Raw genomic sequence first — 17,672 nt, forward strand, 5'->3', positions numbered from 1 at the left:
TTCTCTGAACCCGCTCCAGCAACTCGGTATCTCTCTTGTAGTGAAGGCCCAGACAGTATTTGAATATTTGAGGTGTGACCTCACCAGTGTCAAATACGGGGGGGGGGGATTATTACTTCCCTAGTCTTGCTGGTCACACTATTTTTAATACAGAAATAAAGCAAAAAATCTCCTTATATGATTATTGAGCATATGTTTTACCAGCCTGTCTTTTGCAAACACTATTGCAGTAGGACTAAGGACACTCCAGCAAACTTGTGTGTCAAGCTTATTAAATTCCATTTGCAGGAGAGTGAAGCTGCTTGTGTCTCAAGATGTAAACTTTGACCTTGACTGGCAGAACTGAGGTAGAATAGAAGAAAGATTGAGTGAAACTGGAATGACTCCTAGTTTGGTTACCAATACGTGTTTTTATTTTTAGCACATTAATTCTATGGAAGAAGGAAATGATGTTCTAAATTTTCTTGCAGTGTTTGAGTCTCTGAACACCTATTTTTTTGTTTCATTTAGTAGGTTACACAGCGGTATTTCATGTAACTCTTAAGCTGTCACACTTGAAACAGAGTCATAACGTAACATTTCCATTATGCCCAGAACCACTCTCTAGAAAAATTAGATTCAGCCTCTCTCCTTTGAGATAATTCAAAGTATGACGTTACTAAATGCTGTCGGAGAGTCTTCTTCTAGCTATTTGTCCTCATGTGAATTGGGTTCACTGGCATGTTAGTGAGATTCTCTGTCTGAACCTGTTTGTAACCACTGTATTCTTCCAGAATTGTAGTGTGGGTAAGTTTTATGTGTTTTTATAAAACATTCTTGGTACTGTTTTGTAATTATTTTTTTTATAATGTTTTCATTTTTTATTTTTCCATTTTAAACAAGGCATAGTTATAGTTCAGGTTAAGTGAATTTTGATGTTTGAAGTCCTTATGCTAGTTTAGAATTGTCATAATGTGCTAAAATACTACTAGGTCAGTTTGATCCAAGCACATGACATGAGGTGAATCTGTGCTCAGTCACCTGCTCTCTGCCAGGAAATGCCACTCTTAGGAAAGCTTTCAAAGCTAAAACATTTTACTTGAAAGTTGGGACTGGGTCCAGTACATCCACCTCTTGGTACCTGATGTGTGCCAGATTTTTAAGTGTACTCTGTAACACTTATAAAATAATTTTTGTGTGCAGCAGAGAGATTGATGCCTTTTTTTTTTTTTTTTTTCACATGGAGGTCCTTAGGGTGGTTTCAAACTGAGGTGATTTGAAACCCTTTCACAGGTATTTTACATCAAATGTTTAATTTTGAAGTGTCTCCTCTCCATGTCTTACAGGAACTGTAGTTGATGCTTCATATTTGTGTTTGGTTTTCAGGCTTCCTAATCAGTCTGCATCTTCTGCATTAAGTAGAGACTTTGTATGATGGGAGTTAGAGATCTTGAGCAGATCACACAACTTTGTAGAACAGTTTTTACAACAGAAACCTAACTCAAAATATGCTAGTGTGATTGTATATACCGTTAATACTAGGTAGATCACATTTGCTGAGAGGCTAAAAATTTTCAGCAAAAATTCGCATATGTATGTGGGGGAAAAGTGTTCAGCAGTAGGACAGAAAATTACTGTGTAAATACTTGCTAATTAAGTAAAAGGAATTATATTAAGCAATTGTTATAGCATACTGAACTCTGTAAGTCGCTTTATTAGAGATCCTTAACAAAAAAGGTCTCATACTGATACAATCTGACTGTTGCTGAGTAGCAGACTGGCTTAATTTCCTGGGAATGGGAAAAGTTTCTTTTCCCATATGAGGTGTCTTCCGTGCACAGCATCTGCTGTTGAGGTGCTGGCATGCTATTGATGTTTCAGCTCAGAACCATAAAAGTATTGTGTATTAGTGGTGCTCTAAGCAACCTGGTCTAGTGAAAGATGTCCCTGCCTGTGGCAGTGGCGTTGGACTAGGTGATGGTCCTTTCCAACCATTTCAACCATTCAACCTTTCAAACCATTCTGTTATTTAGGTAACTATCTCTCAGTGGACTCAATGATGCTAAGTTAGAAGCTTCTGTAGCCAAGTATAAGGTTTTATTTCATTGTGCCAATTACAAGCAAGGTGATTATAGTCTAAACTAAACTGCAGTCTTCCAGTAGTTCTGTGCTTTGCCGAAGGTGTTAGGAAACAAAAGGAGCTCATGTACACTCAGTTGTGACAGTCCACTAACTTCGAGTGGTCTTGCTCCTCCTAGCTGTGAGCTGTTTGACCTATGAGTTCGTTAGGACCTGCTTCCAGCCTAAGTCTGGAGGAAAGACAGCTCTCACTGTCACCATGTGAGGTTTTTCAGTGCTCTGTGAGGACAGCCCTCTACTCTGATCCTCAGCCCCATGTGGGAGGTGAGGGCTGAGGTCATGCAACTTCAGAGAAGCCTGTGGCTGGGCCACGTGGAAGTCCACACTTAACGCGATGTTGGAAGTCCCTTCAGTTGATATCTGTACCATGGTTTTGGGGTTTCATCTACAGTTTTCAAACAGTGATTGCAGCTCATAAACCATGATTTCCTTTTCGCTCTATCACACTTGCCTCATGAATCTCAAAAGTCTGATTCTTTTTTGTATTTTAGGTTCTAGTTAGGATTAGGTTTTCGGCATAGAGCTATTAAAGAGACACTGTGATTAGGTTTTGGAGTATTTCTGACATTTTCCTCTCGATATAGATGGCCAGCCATGATAAAATGTCCTCTTGGAAAATCAAGTGCATCAATTATGTTAGGTTTTCTCCTCTTAGTGTTAGCACCACAGAGAAATTACTCCATCAGCAGATTTACTTCAAAAATTTTAGACACTCTTGAGTGGGAGGAAGGGGTTAGCTTTATTAATCTGTAGTTCTTTACTCTTCCTTTGTGGTAGCATGTCTGACACATTGCTGCAATTAAGTTTAGAACATAGTCTAAGGCCACACTTGAAAAATAATGGCTTTCTTTTCTATTAAAGTCACTCTGTCTTCTGTAATGTTTCCACTGTTGAAGAAGCTGACTTTTTGGACAGTATTACAGAAAGTGATTTAGAAAAATGTAACACTGAAAGTCAAACAACTTGAATTTGCAACTCACGTAAGTATTCACATATATATATATATATATATATGTATATATATAGAGAGAGAAAGAGAGTCTCCTGGGCAAGCAAAAACTTTTTGAGAATAAGGAATTTGATATTAGAAGAGAACTGTGGTGTGCTGAAGAGTATTTTATCGTTGGTCTCATTTTGTTGGAGGTTTTTTTGAGGGAGGAGTAAAGTTTTCTGCCTTTTTTTTTCCCTCCATCTTGACTGTTCTTTTTGCTACTGTTGCTACTTTAGGTTGTGGGTTAAAAAAGAGCAGCTCTGGCAAGTCTATTCAGGGAAGGTCATCTAGAGCTCTTCCTGGAGAAAGCCTATCTTTGTATTGGGTTTGCATAGCCAGGTTTGGGGGTGGGGGGGAAGTTGCTGCAGATGTGGCTTCTGTGAGAAAGAAGCTGCTGGAAGCTTCCACCGTGTCCAAGAGAGCCAAGACCAGCCTGCTCAAAGGCAGACCCACTGGCCAAGGCTGAGCCCATCAGGAACGCTGATAATGACTTGGTCGTAAGATATTTAAGAAGGGCAGAAAAAACCCTATGCACAATAGCAACTACTAGAGAGGGGAGTGAGAATATGTGAAAACAACAGCCCTGCAGACACCAAGGTCAGTGCAGAAGAAGGAGAGGAGGTGCTTCAGTCTCCAGAAGAGATTACCCTACAGCCTGTGGTGCTGACCATGGTGAGGCAGGCTGTGCCCCTGGAGCCCATGGAGGTCCGCAGTGGAACAAATCTCCACCTGCAGCCCATGGAGGACCTCGTGCCAGCAGGGGGATGCTGGATGGAGGCTGTGACCCCATGGGAAGCCCATGCTGGAGCAGGCTCCTGGCAGGACCTGTGGCCGCATGGAGAGAGGAGCCCTCGCTGGGGCAGGTTTGCTGCGGAACTTGTGAGCTGTGGGTGATCCACGCTCGAGCAGTCTGTTCCTGAAGGGCTGCACCCATGGAAGGACCCCATGCTGGAGCAGTCTGTCCCTGAAGGACTGCACCCCATGGGAGGGACCCATGCTGCACCAGTTCATGAACTGTGTGAAGGACTCATGCTAGAGAAGTTCATGGAGGACTGTCTGCTATGGGAGGGACCCCACACTGGAGCAGGGAAAGAATATGAGGAGTCCTCCCTGTGAGGAGGAAAGAGTGTCAGAGACAATGTGGAATAAACTGACCACAACCCTCATCACACTGTCCTGTTGGTGTGAAGTAGAGAATTCGGAAGTAGATTGAAACCTGGGAAGAAGGGAGGGGTGGGAAGAAGGTGTTTTAAGATTTAGTATTTATTTCTCATTATGCTACGCTGATTTGATTGGTAATAAATGAATTTCCACAAGTTGACTCTTTTTTGCCCGTGATGGCAATTTGTGAGTGATCTTTCCCTGCCCTTATTTCAACCCAGGAGCTTAAGAGGGGTGTGATAGAGCAGCTTTAGTGGGCACCTGGTGTTCAGCCAGGACCAACCTACCACGAACTTACTAAGAATATGTATTTGGTTATTCTTTAGCTGACTGGGATTATATAGTGACCCTTTTGGTTTCATCTGCCTTGCGATACTTCTTTCCAAGTGCCTTGAAACATCTCATTTCAAAACAACTTTTCAAGCATTGTTTTGCATTCCTCAGGTCAGTGAACTGCTGCTATGAGTTGTCAGCAATATATCAAAAAAAAAAGAAATAACCCCTTGGTGAAGGACTAACTTGTGAATGTGCTATTAATTGTTCCTTTGGATGAGAACATTCCTTGTATAATGCTGTTGCCTTGTTACAGTAGCTTGTGTGCTAATGACAGTATAACTGTTACCTGACTTGGGCCTTGTGGTACACATACTAAGAAGCTGTGTCTGTTAGCCTTATGTTTGTAATATAAGCCCAACAAGCAGGATTGTGTAGGCACCGTATTTGCATAGGTCTGTTTTTAATGGTTAAGGGCCTGCGTGAATGTCTAACAAAGTGTGTCGAGCAGTTTCGGTGAATAAACAACTTTTCTATTTTTAAACTAGTGAGATGCTGTTGCAAAGTTGATATTTAATAAGTACAGTTTTAGAATGTTTTGAGTTAAGTCATATATAGTAGAAAGATGGATTCCCTCATGCTCTGAAATTGAAATATGAGTTTTTCTTTACTTTTTCGTGTGCTATTTTGTATTGGTGGTGGAGTATTTGTTTACATCTCCACATCAGAAGAGTGTTTGCATGGTTTATTTGTGAACTGTTTCTTCCCTGACACATTAAAAAGAAGGATAAGGTGCATATGTGAATACAAGATAGCATTAAGATACGCCTGATGTATTAATGTAAACTAAGATCCTTTTGAATTTGTTGAGAAGCTTCTTCCCTTCCCCATAGAAGTAAAATATTTCTGTGCATATAAAATAAGAAATTGGCTTCCTCTAGCTGCCATTAAAGAGTTCTCACAGTAATATAAGCCCAGAGGGGAAAATAGGTGATACTCATTTGGGAACAGTTCTATGCAGCTATTACTTTTGGAGCGCCAAGTTTACTTTCTTTTTAAGCTGTTAGCAATAACTGGAATTCATGGCAGGAAGTCTCATATCAGAGAAGGGCAAACAGATTGACAGCACTTCGAACAAGTCCGCCAGTAGCAGTGTGCTTCTCTGGACTTGGTGAAGTAATCATCATGTAGCATACTCTTATGTCTTGGGAGTGTACTTATGTTAATATTCTAGTACAACAGAAAAAATGATTAGCAAAAATTAAAGCTCCATAACAGATTTCTACCTGCTCCCTACTAAAATGAATAATGGATCATTTCAGTGAATTTTTCTAAGTGCTAATCAAAAATATAATGATTTGCAAATCATTACTCAAATTTGAAGCAGTAATTTTAATTTTTAGCAATTACAGAGTAGGTGATGTGTTCTTTTTTTTTTTTTTTTCATTTATCATTGGAATTTATGATTTATCAATCACATAAAATGGTTTACTGAATAACCTGCTCTTTATAACTAGCTTATGATTTGGTGCTTGCTGTTTATTTTAATAGAGGCTTTACCTTCATTTAAGTTCTAGGTAACAATAGGGTGAGCTTAAGTGGTACTGTTTATGAGAGTAGATCTGTTGAAAGGTACAAGACATGAATACTGCAGCAGCATTTCTTTTGATTTACTGGGGCAGACTTCATTTAGGTTCAGTCTGCCTGGTTGGGTACATCAGCACTGCATGCCTTGAAATTTAGACATGTCTCAAATATTTTGGTTGAGCATGCATAAAAGCAGTGCTTTTTTTTTTTTTTTTTTTTCCTCCTGTGACAGTGACTGAAGTGGGTGTCTTTGTAGGGTGATAACTTTGGATTTAGGTCGTTGGTTTTTTTTATAAGCAAGTTCATTTGGAAGAAATGGGGTGAATACTACAACAAAGAATAGGACATTCCTGTTCTTTATCTCCTCAGGGTGCCTTCTCTGATAAGGGGTTTGAGCCAATCTCCCTTTAATGAGCTTTAGGTTAACAGGCTTCAGGTTAGTTTGTATTCACGGGCTAGCACTCATCTGAGTTTTATTCTGTTTATTCTTTAAAAGACAGCCTTTTGCCTTTAAAACACAATACTATATACAAGGTATATACATCTATAAAAATACATATTTATATGCTTTATATACGTATATACAAGCATATAAATGGTATGTCTGTGTGTATATTTATATAACTAGCATAAAAAAAATCTCATGGAATGTTTGGGAAGTGGGCTCAGGCCCTTAAAGGGTAGATTGAAAGGCTGGACTAGTGCTCGAACACTTAGGCTATTGTGCAGAAAGTGATTTTTGCTGCCTGCCTTCCTCATCCCCACACTTGCTAAGCTGCTGTAAGTGATTTTGAGGTCACCTGTTAAACTGATTTTTTTTTTTTTTTTCCCCTCCTAGCCATAATAGGTAACTGTACTCATGCATTTTTAAACTAGTTTTCACAGTGTGAAGGTGTGAATGGAAGGGTGTTGGGAGGGAACTAGAAGACTGACCTTTTGCCACAAATTCCTAGTTGTCTACTAAAGATTGTTTATTAAAAAATATTTTCAAATTCTCCTTTCCTTTTTTTCTGGTCATTTTGTTACCTCAGGAGCCTTCAGCTATAATTCTTCAGTGCTTTTGGGTGATTTAAACTATTTTTTGCCATCTCAGACCTGTTCCAGTGACAGTCATATAGTTGGTAATCTTTTGCATTTCTTGTACTGGTTTTGTCTGTCTTGCTTGGCTGCTGCTATCACAAGGGGAAAGTCTCTGAAAGGAATAGTAAGGACAGAAAAAGAATGCACCATGCTTTATTCGGTGGTATAGTCTAGAACTCCCTCAGCAACTGGTTTTTATAACACTGTTGTATTTTTATGTTTCAGTGGTTTGTCATAATGTATTTCCTTCTTTTTTTTTTTTTTTTTTTATACAGAGCTGCAATTGTTAAGCAGTGGATAGTAATACCTTAGTTTATTCTTTGGGTTGAGAGGATGTTCCTTGTTCTATTCTAAGTTTGCTTTTCAGAAGCTGTTGGTTTCCCACTCTTCTCAGCTTACCAAAATCGCTAGCAGATCTTAAAAATTTCTGAATAGTTATGTAGGTTTTATTTTGGCAGCGCTGTTTCCTAAACTTTGTGATAGGCCATGTGGAAATGTGGTGAATGTGTCACTGTTTGATACTCATATCCTTAGTTGTATAGATATTTCAAGAATTGGTTCATTTGTGTAATCGAACAAGCAAAGAGCATGTACTGCCTGTGGGAACAGGGGTGGTAGAGTGGCAGGCTTGGTAACAGATCTCTAGACTTACTGTGACATCCGTCCCTGGCTTGCATGCAGTGCTTCAGCATTTGTTATACTCCTCAGTCTCGCAGACGACACAAGTGGTAGAGCTGATCAGCCATGGCTTTTGTATGCTGGAGAGAGAGGGATGAGAACTGTGAGTTCATGATTTTGCCGATGCTGAAGTAGGTGAGCATGAGGACCACTGACTGAGTTCTACATGGGATACACAGGACTTGACAAAGTTAGTCTTTCTGATGGGAAATCACTGTCACTGTGGTTTTGTCACTGCTGTTTAAATCCTTTGCTCTTTGACACTGATTGATATAATGGACGAATAAACACACAAAGGCATGTATTACATTTAAATCTGGAAATGAGAAAAATTGAAAATGTGATTATGATTACTATAATTCCATGAGTAGAGGAAGCGTCCAGTACTTTGTGGAATGTTGATTGCCCCCACCTTTTCAACATTTGCGTAGATCTGTTTGCAAGTTAACACTTTATACTGTGCTAAATGCCACTATTGAGTAGCAAAAACAAAAGCAAAATTTCATTTCCAATTATAAACCAAATTCTGGTTTATAATTATATTTATCTCCTGTACCCCAAATAAGCATTTCAGTAAAAAACAAACAGCACTGCACTAGCTACTAAGAAGGAGAAAAATGACTGCTACTGCTGAACCCAGGACAGTATGGCATCTTACATTACTGCATATCCTAAAGAGATTAAGGAATATTATGAAAGACTGATAGGAAAGCAAAATCATAGTCATCTGTGTGTTCAGTCAGTATTGATGGTGACAAACTCTAGTAAGATTGTCTCAAATCTTGGGCTAAAATCTTGGTGAAAATGACTAATTGTGTCTGAATTTGGCTAAAGTGATTACTGAAGATGGTTCTGTTTTACACATGGACAGAAATCTGCCTTACAGTTATGGACACAAGAAAGCTATTGCTTTAAGTAAAATTCTTCCCTTTACCCATTTCTCTGTCCTTATCAAAATAAAGATCTTAGGTGTCCAGGATCTTATTTTGACTTACTGGATTATATTGAATGTACACAATTACAGTTCTGTTTAGATTCCTAACAGAAGGATAAATCAGAGGTATATTTCCTTTGGAACACTTCATGCAAAGATGAGGTGCATTATTCAAAGAAGAACTCAGAACTAATGATTCAGATGAGCTATAGCTAAGATGAGCTTTCATGCCTACTAATCCCATCTTCTTAATTAACTATTTTAGAATTACAATAACATAATTTTAATAAATTCAGGACTTTAATAAATACATAATTTTAATAAATTTAGATCTCAAAAAAATCAACTTCCATATTCATGAATCATAATCTTCTGTTTTAAGATGTCTTCATATGTAAGTAAGTGATTGATAAAGCTGAAGTTTAGATGCTACCTTGATGCTTGCTGTACTCCCAACCTAGGTAGATCTGCACATTAATTCTGACTCCACAGTGATCTGAGCAGATCATACACTCCAGTTATGCACTGTGGTCTGATGCCAAGTGACCTTTAGGTTTTTCTGAATATACGTCAGCATATTTTTGTGCCAGATCACAAACTGAGTAATCCAGCGCCTCTGTCATTCTTGTCACTTTATTTGTATTTATTGTGGCTGGCTTTTGCACACTGTAAACAGCACTAGTGGAGTTGACTGTGCTTTTTATATAGAAGAAGGGTTGCTATAAAAATGACTAGAAGATGATATGTGGCTAAGGAATAAATATTACTCATTCCCAATGAAATGTAGTGAGTGGATGGACAGTATGTTGTGCTGATTATATCCATGTGAAAGATACATCAAGGGCCTAGAGCTAGAAAGATGAAGAATATTTTAAAAGGCAGAAGAGAATAAAGCTGAGGTTATACATTTACTGCAAATTTCAGGAGCTAAAAAGTCTTGCTCTTCCTTCCTTGTTAGAACAGGCCACTGCCGGGTATGTGTCCTGTTGTGTTCTCAGCTTGTATTCCTGACTGGGGCTAGCAGCTAGGGCTGGATTCGCTTCCTGAAATGTATGTGTTTATTACCACTTGGGATGCAGTAGGGCATCCGGCTGCTTGTACAGTAAGGTGTAATTCTTGCCCCTATTACTGTTTTTAATATCAGCTGTATGTGAGTATCTTGGACATACTAGGGTGTCTAAGATACCAGTAGGTGCCTATAATTATGTGCTTGATTTGAACTTCTAATTCCTCTTGCTTGTTTCCTTTCATTGGTGTGTTATGTTTACATGTGTGCATTAATTTTTTTGTATTGCAGGTTTATAGTAGTTTGAAATTGCAATTTGTTGCTCCAGTTAACTTCTGATCAATCAGGTGTGTTTTATTTCTTGTTACAATGGCAAAAAGCTAGCCTACCTTGTATTTGTTAAGCACTTTTTTTTAGATTTCTCTATTTCAATGGGAATAATAAGTCTTGAATTTGTATCATTATTTAATATTCATTTACTGCTGTCTTATCATAAGGGGGACATACACGTTTTCCTTCTTCTTCAGTCAAAAGGAACATATGTCCTTATCAAGTATGTAGGAAATGCTCCTTTTTTAGCACTAGGAGTCCCAGATTCCAATTGGAGATTTTCAGGTCTGTGTGTGTTTGTGTACTATTTGAATATTTGAATTATCCCCCACGCTCAGTTTTCAGTTTTTATCCATTCACTGTAGTGAAACGTGTCTATTTGAGGAAGTAAAATGTCCATATCTATGCTTTTGTCATCCAATCATGAGAATTAAAATATTTTTTTTTCCCCCTCTTTCCTCAAGAATTACAAACATGTAGAATCTTACAAGAGGTCATGAATCTTGAGATAATCGTAATTTTCATTGCAGTCATGTCGGTATCTAGAGTCCAAATGATACGACTTCAGGCAGAGTGAAAGTGCTCGCTTTGAAAGAAAAGTTGGATGTTTTGTAAGCCAGTTCCTTTAATGGATAATTAATAAGGAGAGGGAAGGAAAGAAGGCTTTCTGACATCCTGCTTGTTTAAGTATTTATGTTGCTTTAAATACTAGAGTAGTATGTGAGACTAACATACACTTGAATTAAATGTAGGCAGTGATCAGTTATGGTGTGTTGACCAGTTTAGTTGGGCTTTGTTTGTTTTACCTGTTGTTTGTTTGTTGTTTGGATTGGGTTTTTTTTCTCAGCATTGTGAAAACTAAGTTGTAACTCAGTATGAATAGGATAGAGCCATAGAATCACAAAATAGTTTATCATCCAACCTGGCCTTAAACACTGCCAGGGATGGAGCACTCACAACCTCCCTGGGCAACCCATTCCAGTGCCTCACCACCCTTACAGTAAAGAACTTCCTCCTTATATCCAATCTAAACTTCCCCTGTTCAAGTTTTAACCCGTTACGCTTTGTCCTATCACTACAGTCCCTGATGAAGAGTCCCTCCCCAGCATCCTTATAGGACCCCGTCAGATACTGGAAGGCTGCTATGAGGTCTCCACGCAGCCTTCTCTTCTCCAGGCTGAATAGCTCCAACTTTCTCAGCCTATCTTCATACGGGAGGTGCTCCAGACCCCTGATCATCCTCGTGGCCCTCCTCTGCACTTGTTCCAACAGTTCCACGTCCTTTTTATGTTGAGGACACCAGAACTGAACTTAGGTCCGCAATCTGGACATGGTTAAGCATTTCTTTAAGAAGGAAAGAAAAGTTTGTTCACAAGTCTGGTATGTGTTACTTAAAATGCAGGAGGCTGTTAAATTGAGTATCTTTAGCTATACAGATGAGTCTTTCAAACAGATTAACATGGAATTATCATAGACACCTATAGGAAAATTTTAATGTTCTACAATTATACTCTTTGATTCTCTCTTTTGTTTCTGCGCAGCTTGCTATGTTTTACTCAATAAAATGAGGATTAATTTTCTGTTTCAATTTTAAACTTAGAGTAAGAATGTTATGTCCTTCACCTTGTGAGCCTGACATACAGAAGAAAAATGAGTGTATCAGGGGAAAAAAAAAAAGATAACTGTGAAATTTTAAACAGTGTATTCTTAATTTGCCTCTTCAGCTCACAGAGACTACCACCTGGCGGTATCAAGCAAACTGGAGTATTTGCTTGTTTATTTTTTCCCTTCCTGGTGTACCCAGCTTAAGACCTTTCGAATCTCAGTTGCTTGTGTTTCTGCTGTGATAGCTTTCCTGTGTGTTTAGGGGTCTCCAAGATGACTCTTTCAGTAAGCGTTGTTTTAGAAGCATTTGCAAGGAATACTAGAGATGCTATTACTTTTCCTTTCATTTTTAAGCTAAGAGGGTTTTGAGAAACATATGCTAGCTACCCTGTTAAGCCTTCCAGACAAGCACGTTGGGCCCTTAGATCATCATTTGGCTCAATGTCCCTTCTAGTTACTGAAGGGGAACATGGAAAAGAGTGTTCTGGCAGGCAGCAGAGTGTGTCTTCTGCACTGGTATGTGCTCACATGATGGTAGGTATGATGATGGAAAACGGCCCCTATGTTTCCCATTTGATTTCACGTCAGAATCATCTGCTGATCGCAGGACAAGCAGATTACTGTGGTTAAGCAGTAAGCATTTGTCAGACTGCAGGGAAGATATTTGCATATATTGTAGTCATGGGATCTGCTCTTCTTTTTTCAGTTGTCTTCATAGTATATATGTTGAGGTTTAAACTCTATTGTATACCTTTTATGTATTCAGCAAGTGAGGCAATGTTTGCATTATTACCCCTATGAAAAATATTTTTACATGGCAAAGGACATGTTGATAAGTGAAGTCCCTAATTGCTCTAAATAAATCTCATAAGAGCAGCTACTTTCTTTCCTTGATTGTGCCTTTCATTGCTAAAATGATAATAATAAACATAACTTTAGAGATACAGAAGGCAAAGACATGCATGAGAAATAAATTAAGCATGGTTAACAGCAGTAGCTGAAGTTTCAGAGGAAACTACTTGAAAGGATAAACAGGTAGAAAAGCCACTGTTCAAGATCTTTGATGAAGCCAAGAGTTGAAAGGAATTTTATTCTCTGTTTTAGTGTTAAATAAACCTTATTGACCTTCTTTTTTAAAGACAGGAAAGATTGTGTAAAAAAAAAAAAAAAGAAAACAGTTTGAAAACTAAAATCACCTTTGACATAAAAGATGATAGTTTCACAGGCAAAATTCAACCTGAATTTTTGTCTTGTGAGATACCCCCTGGAAATACAAGTGGGTGTGTTCTGCTTGGGTATTCACATGTAAATGCAGAGGTGCCAGCAGGACTATAAAAATGACTGTAGTGTCTTTGAAGGCACTCTGAAGCTTCCAGTCAAAGATACTCTTGAATAATTAAATCTTTTTTGTTTTTAATTTACATGAAAAAACATAATGACATCCGCCAAGTACCAGATTTCCTTCCCTTCTATTATTTCTCATGCAAAGAACAGAGTATTTTAATTGAGACACTGCTGATAATGTGTACAGTAAAGAAAGGTGGTGAAAGAGCAGGTCCAGATAGTTCTTTGCTCTGACCCTTTGTAACCTGTTCTTAATGCAGAAGTGACAGCTTGATAATCCTAGGTGCCTCTGAGGTGATCTTAGAAGTCTGACCTCCCCTCTGCAAATAAAGGGAGGCAGTTCTGTCCACTTTGTTAGGCCCTCTGACTCCTGGCTGTTTATTGTGACCATTTATGTGAGCCTCCTTGTAAGACTGACTGCTCAGCTGGCTGTGCATGCTTTTAATCTCTTGGGGTTTGTTTTTTGTTTGGTTGTTTTTTTGGCAGATACTGAGCGTCTCTATTCAGTAGTGTTCGAAGAGATCTGTGGGAGTTTTGGAAAGTCCTATACCTGGGATGTGAAATCCTTGGTCATGGGGAAAAAAAGCACAGAAGCGGCGGAGATTATTCTAGATGTTCTAGATCTTCCACTAACCAAAGAGGAGTTATTACATGAAAGTAAAATTAAGCAGGAGAAGATCTTCCATACTGCTGAATTGATGCCAGGTATGTTTCTTTTCAACGTTTATATGTTGTTTATACAATTACATAAATGCTAACTGAGGTAGAAATTTTTAATCTGCCTTCTAAAAACCAGTTTCACGTACAGATTCAGTTACATCACTCTTGCTTCAGCAAATTTTACTCAAATCTACCTGTTATTTACCTGCTAAAGAGATATTTTACCTGTTAAAGGGTACTGATTTTTTTCTTGTTTACTTAGAGAACAGCATTTTTTTCTGTATGTTTTAAAAGAAGAAAAAAGGTAAATGTGCATGAATCTGTTTTTTAAACGAGTCATTCTTTATAATTGTTGTTGGCAACTGTTTAATTCAGAAAGTTAGTTTTCTCTGGCTATGAGAGAAGTACAAATACACTTTTAAATGTGCAGGCAAATATATGAGCCCGTGGGTTCTTTCAGCTGAGATTAATCTTGCCTAACCTGAACACTGAAATTTAAGCATGGTGTCTGAGCCAGCTGTGTGTGAACGGAGAGGGAAGGTTTCTCAGGTTATCCTAAGGCAGGTAAATTTCATCACCTCTGAAGATACATGCCATTAACCAGTGTAGAGAGCTCAAATGAGTCAGTTAAACAGGGTACCTCAAGATAAGCAAAAGGATGAATCTTATCTGTGGTGTGAACTCATACATTAATGCATTACATTTACATCTGAAATGCTTAGAGAAAAAGCCATCCAAAACAAGCAATACCTAAAGGTATGATTGCTGTTAACTTTTTGTACAGTGTTAAGCTTCCTGGAGCAAATGTCAATAATTTTTGAAGAAAAAAAAAAAAGAGGAGTTAGGAGAGGGGGAGGAATAAAAAAAAGTATTAGACGTGAAATAGCTATATGTCACTATAACAAGTCTATCTTATAACTTTTTGAATGTGTGCCTGTTTGTTCTGACAATCTCTACATCACCTTAATGATTTAATTTTTAGATTTTTTTTATGCCTGGTTTCATAATGCATTAAGGGGATGAAAGTTAAAAATACATGATGTGTTAGGAATTAATAAATAGCAAAAATGTGTAAAATTTTTTAGGCAATTTAAAAACTTGAGTATTTTGTGCAGCCAACTTAATTATCTCTCTTATATGCAAGATTTTTCAAATTGCAGCTTTCTCACTTACAGATCCACTTAAAATTGTACGCCTGGGAAAACAAGACAGATGTGAGGGATGTGTTTTACTTTTTTTGTTTCAAACTTCTGGGACTAGCTTTGCAGCTATATCTTTTGCAAAACAAACAAACAAAACCTAGTCTGGTTTTAGAAAATGCCAGATGAACAGACTGGTTGAAATGTAAGGAGGCATAGAGAAGAGTCGCTATAAAGTGACAGCTCATGTAATAGATGCCATTAAGTGGATATTCTGTGCCTGCTAGGGATTGTGATAATGTGGCTGAGCTGGCTTGAACAGACCTGCAGAGAGGTGACGGAACAGATTAGCCAAAGGAACATGAAGTTTTGTGCTCTTCCTGCCTTCAAAAAGTGAATTCTGGGCTTGCTGAAGCTGGGCTATTACAGATGAACCAAGCAAAATACTTACTGGGACAAGCAAGTAAACATTTTTATCATCGCCAGAATTGTTGAACTACTTGTCTTTTCAGTTCAACTAAATACATGTGATAACTTTCTTCAGGCTATTTTCTAAAGCAGAATTTATGTGAACTTAAGTACTTTATGCTCACTGGCTATTCTGTGGAGCAAAGGCAGCCTTGGTTACTGAAGTAGTGAGTTCTATGCTGTATTTGGTAGCAGCATACGAGACACAAGCTTAATTGCCATGAATTTTAGGAAAACCAGGTTGATATAGGCTAATAATCTATAAAGAAGTGGCTCCACCTACTTACTATTTATTTAGTTAAGGACTGACCTGTTCTGATACCCAGATTTTTAATCTGATACTTTTCTTCTGTTCTTCTATGTCTTCTGAGGATATTTATTAACATAATCCTTGTCTGTTTATTGTACAGCCTCTTTGTGTTCTTTAATTAAGAACGGACTTTATGCATGTGTTGTGGAAGATGTAAGATGGTGGTAGCGTTCAGAGTTCACAATGTTCTCTAACTAAATTGGTCTTTCATACAGTTACAGGTAAATATAGGAAAGCAAGGGTTTATTTTCTTACTTATGGCGTAGAGATGACTGTTGTGCTGAGTCTCCGGCCATCTTTTGAGAGTTAAGAGGCAAGTGAGGTTCTGTTTTTTGAATCAATTTGTACAGTTTTCACAAAAAATAATATTTGGTTTGGTGGGGAGCAGCGCTGGATGATGACCAACTATGTTTGAAGAAGTGAGTCAAACAAAGCAGCACTTGTTTCTGGGGATAGAATGAGTTGTGCATGTATTTTTGCCGGTGATGATAATTTTGTTAATTCCCAAGTCAAGTAGTTGACAGGTATGCCAGTGATGGTTAAGGATGGTGTGGAAGTTGTATGAATATCGGCAGCACACAATTCAATTGGCAAAGCAGTTCTTTGCCTGACGGGCTGTATCACAGCCGTGCCACTTAATGTACAAGAGTTCTGAGGCATTAGGAGTTTGAAATGGAATTTTGACTATTTCAGTATGGCTGAACTGACTGACAAGCTTCAATATATCAGGTCAAAAGCTGTGGTCAAAATACAGATTTAATCTATGAAGAGGATATATCTGTTTCTAATATGGAATTTTCCAGTAACTGTCGGAAAGTTTTTCACAGTTGGATTTATTTTTAGTCCTGAAAGAATCTTAGGGAAGGCTAGTTTTGATTCAGCGGAGAATTAATCCAAGGCAACACTGACAAAATGACAGGGCTGCCACTTGTGCTGCTTTTCTAAATATTTCTGTCAGAGTACAGACATTGTTCTTTGTGAGAGTAACATAGCAGGCTTTCAGTTTCTGCAAATGCAGTACTACATTGCAGGGAAGTGTATCATCAGAAGAGTAATGAGTGACAAGTGGAGCAGAAGAAAACCATGCATATGTATGTTTACCTATGCATGTATCAATGTGCTCTTGCTTAGCTTAAACCCAAAACCCCCAGAAAAATGTAACTCCCAAGTTACACAGCTGCCAACAGTTACTATAATCATGTCAGAATTAGGAAATTAATGCCATAATTTCATAGCGGTTTCTGGGTTTTGGCTCATAATCACCACAAAGCACAGATCCACAGCTACAGTGTGGTTATGTATATCTTTCAAACATTTTCCATTCCTGCGTTATTTTCATGATAGCTGGGATTTCTCTGTGGCAGCTCCTGTTTAGCCAGTGCAGAATGTGATGTGCAAGCTATTTTCCAGTTCAAGTACAGTTGGCTGTCTCTTGCAGACACAAGGAGCTAGTTTCATAGCTCAGTTTTAGTACCAAATGAAGCCAGTCAGAAATGACAAAACAAGAGGGGAAAAAAAAAAACCAGTTCCAATAGCAACTCACTCTAAAGCTATATATATTTCTTGAACAGTTTCATTCAACCAGCAGTCTAGCTTACTTAGCTATTGCTTCTTTGATTCATGTTTTGTCCTTAGCTGTTAAACAGAGTTCCTACCATGTTATCTTTTATTTTCCTTGTTGTTATTGTTTTAATGGTAGGAAATTACTGAGCCCATCCATGCAGGGCTGTGTGAGCCTGTAACTCCTAGAGATTAGTCAGCTGCAAACTGGGAATGATGCTGTCTGTTTGGCTCATTTCAAACATTTGGCCTTTGCATTAAGTCCTAAAGGTTTGCAACCCAAAAATGCTTTTATCAGAAAGTCAGCAACACAAATGTAAGAGGTTCTGAACTGTGTAAAACTTAGTACTCACATTTTAGTACTGTATTTTTTCCGTGGCCATGTACATTTCAGTATGTCTAGACTAAAATGAAATTATCGATTTGGT

At 38.2% G+C, this 17,672-nt stretch overlaps 1 protein-coding gene across 1 annotated transcript in view; it reads left to right on the plus strand.

Moving 5' to 3' along the window:
• The window catches only part of PUDP (pseudouridine 5'-phosphatase), a 73,667-nt gene that overhangs the window by 13,322 nt on the left and 42,673 nt on the right, over positions 1 to 17,672 (plus strand). Inside the window, exon 2 of the mRNA XM_065677504.1 lies at positions 13,594 to 13,812. Within this exon, the coding sequence (XP_065533576.1) occupies positions 13,594 to 13,812 (219 nt within the window). The remainder of the gene's footprint in view (positions 1 to 13,593; positions 13,813 to 17,672) is intronic.

The sequence above is a fragment of the Lathamus discolor genome, chromosome 4 (assembly GCF_037157495.1).
Source record: "Lathamus discolor isolate bLatDis1 chromosome 4, bLatDis1.hap1, whole genome shotgun sequence".
NCBI classification, from domain to species: Eukaryota; Metazoa; Chordata; class Aves; order Psittaciformes; family Psittacidae; genus Lathamus; species Lathamus discolor.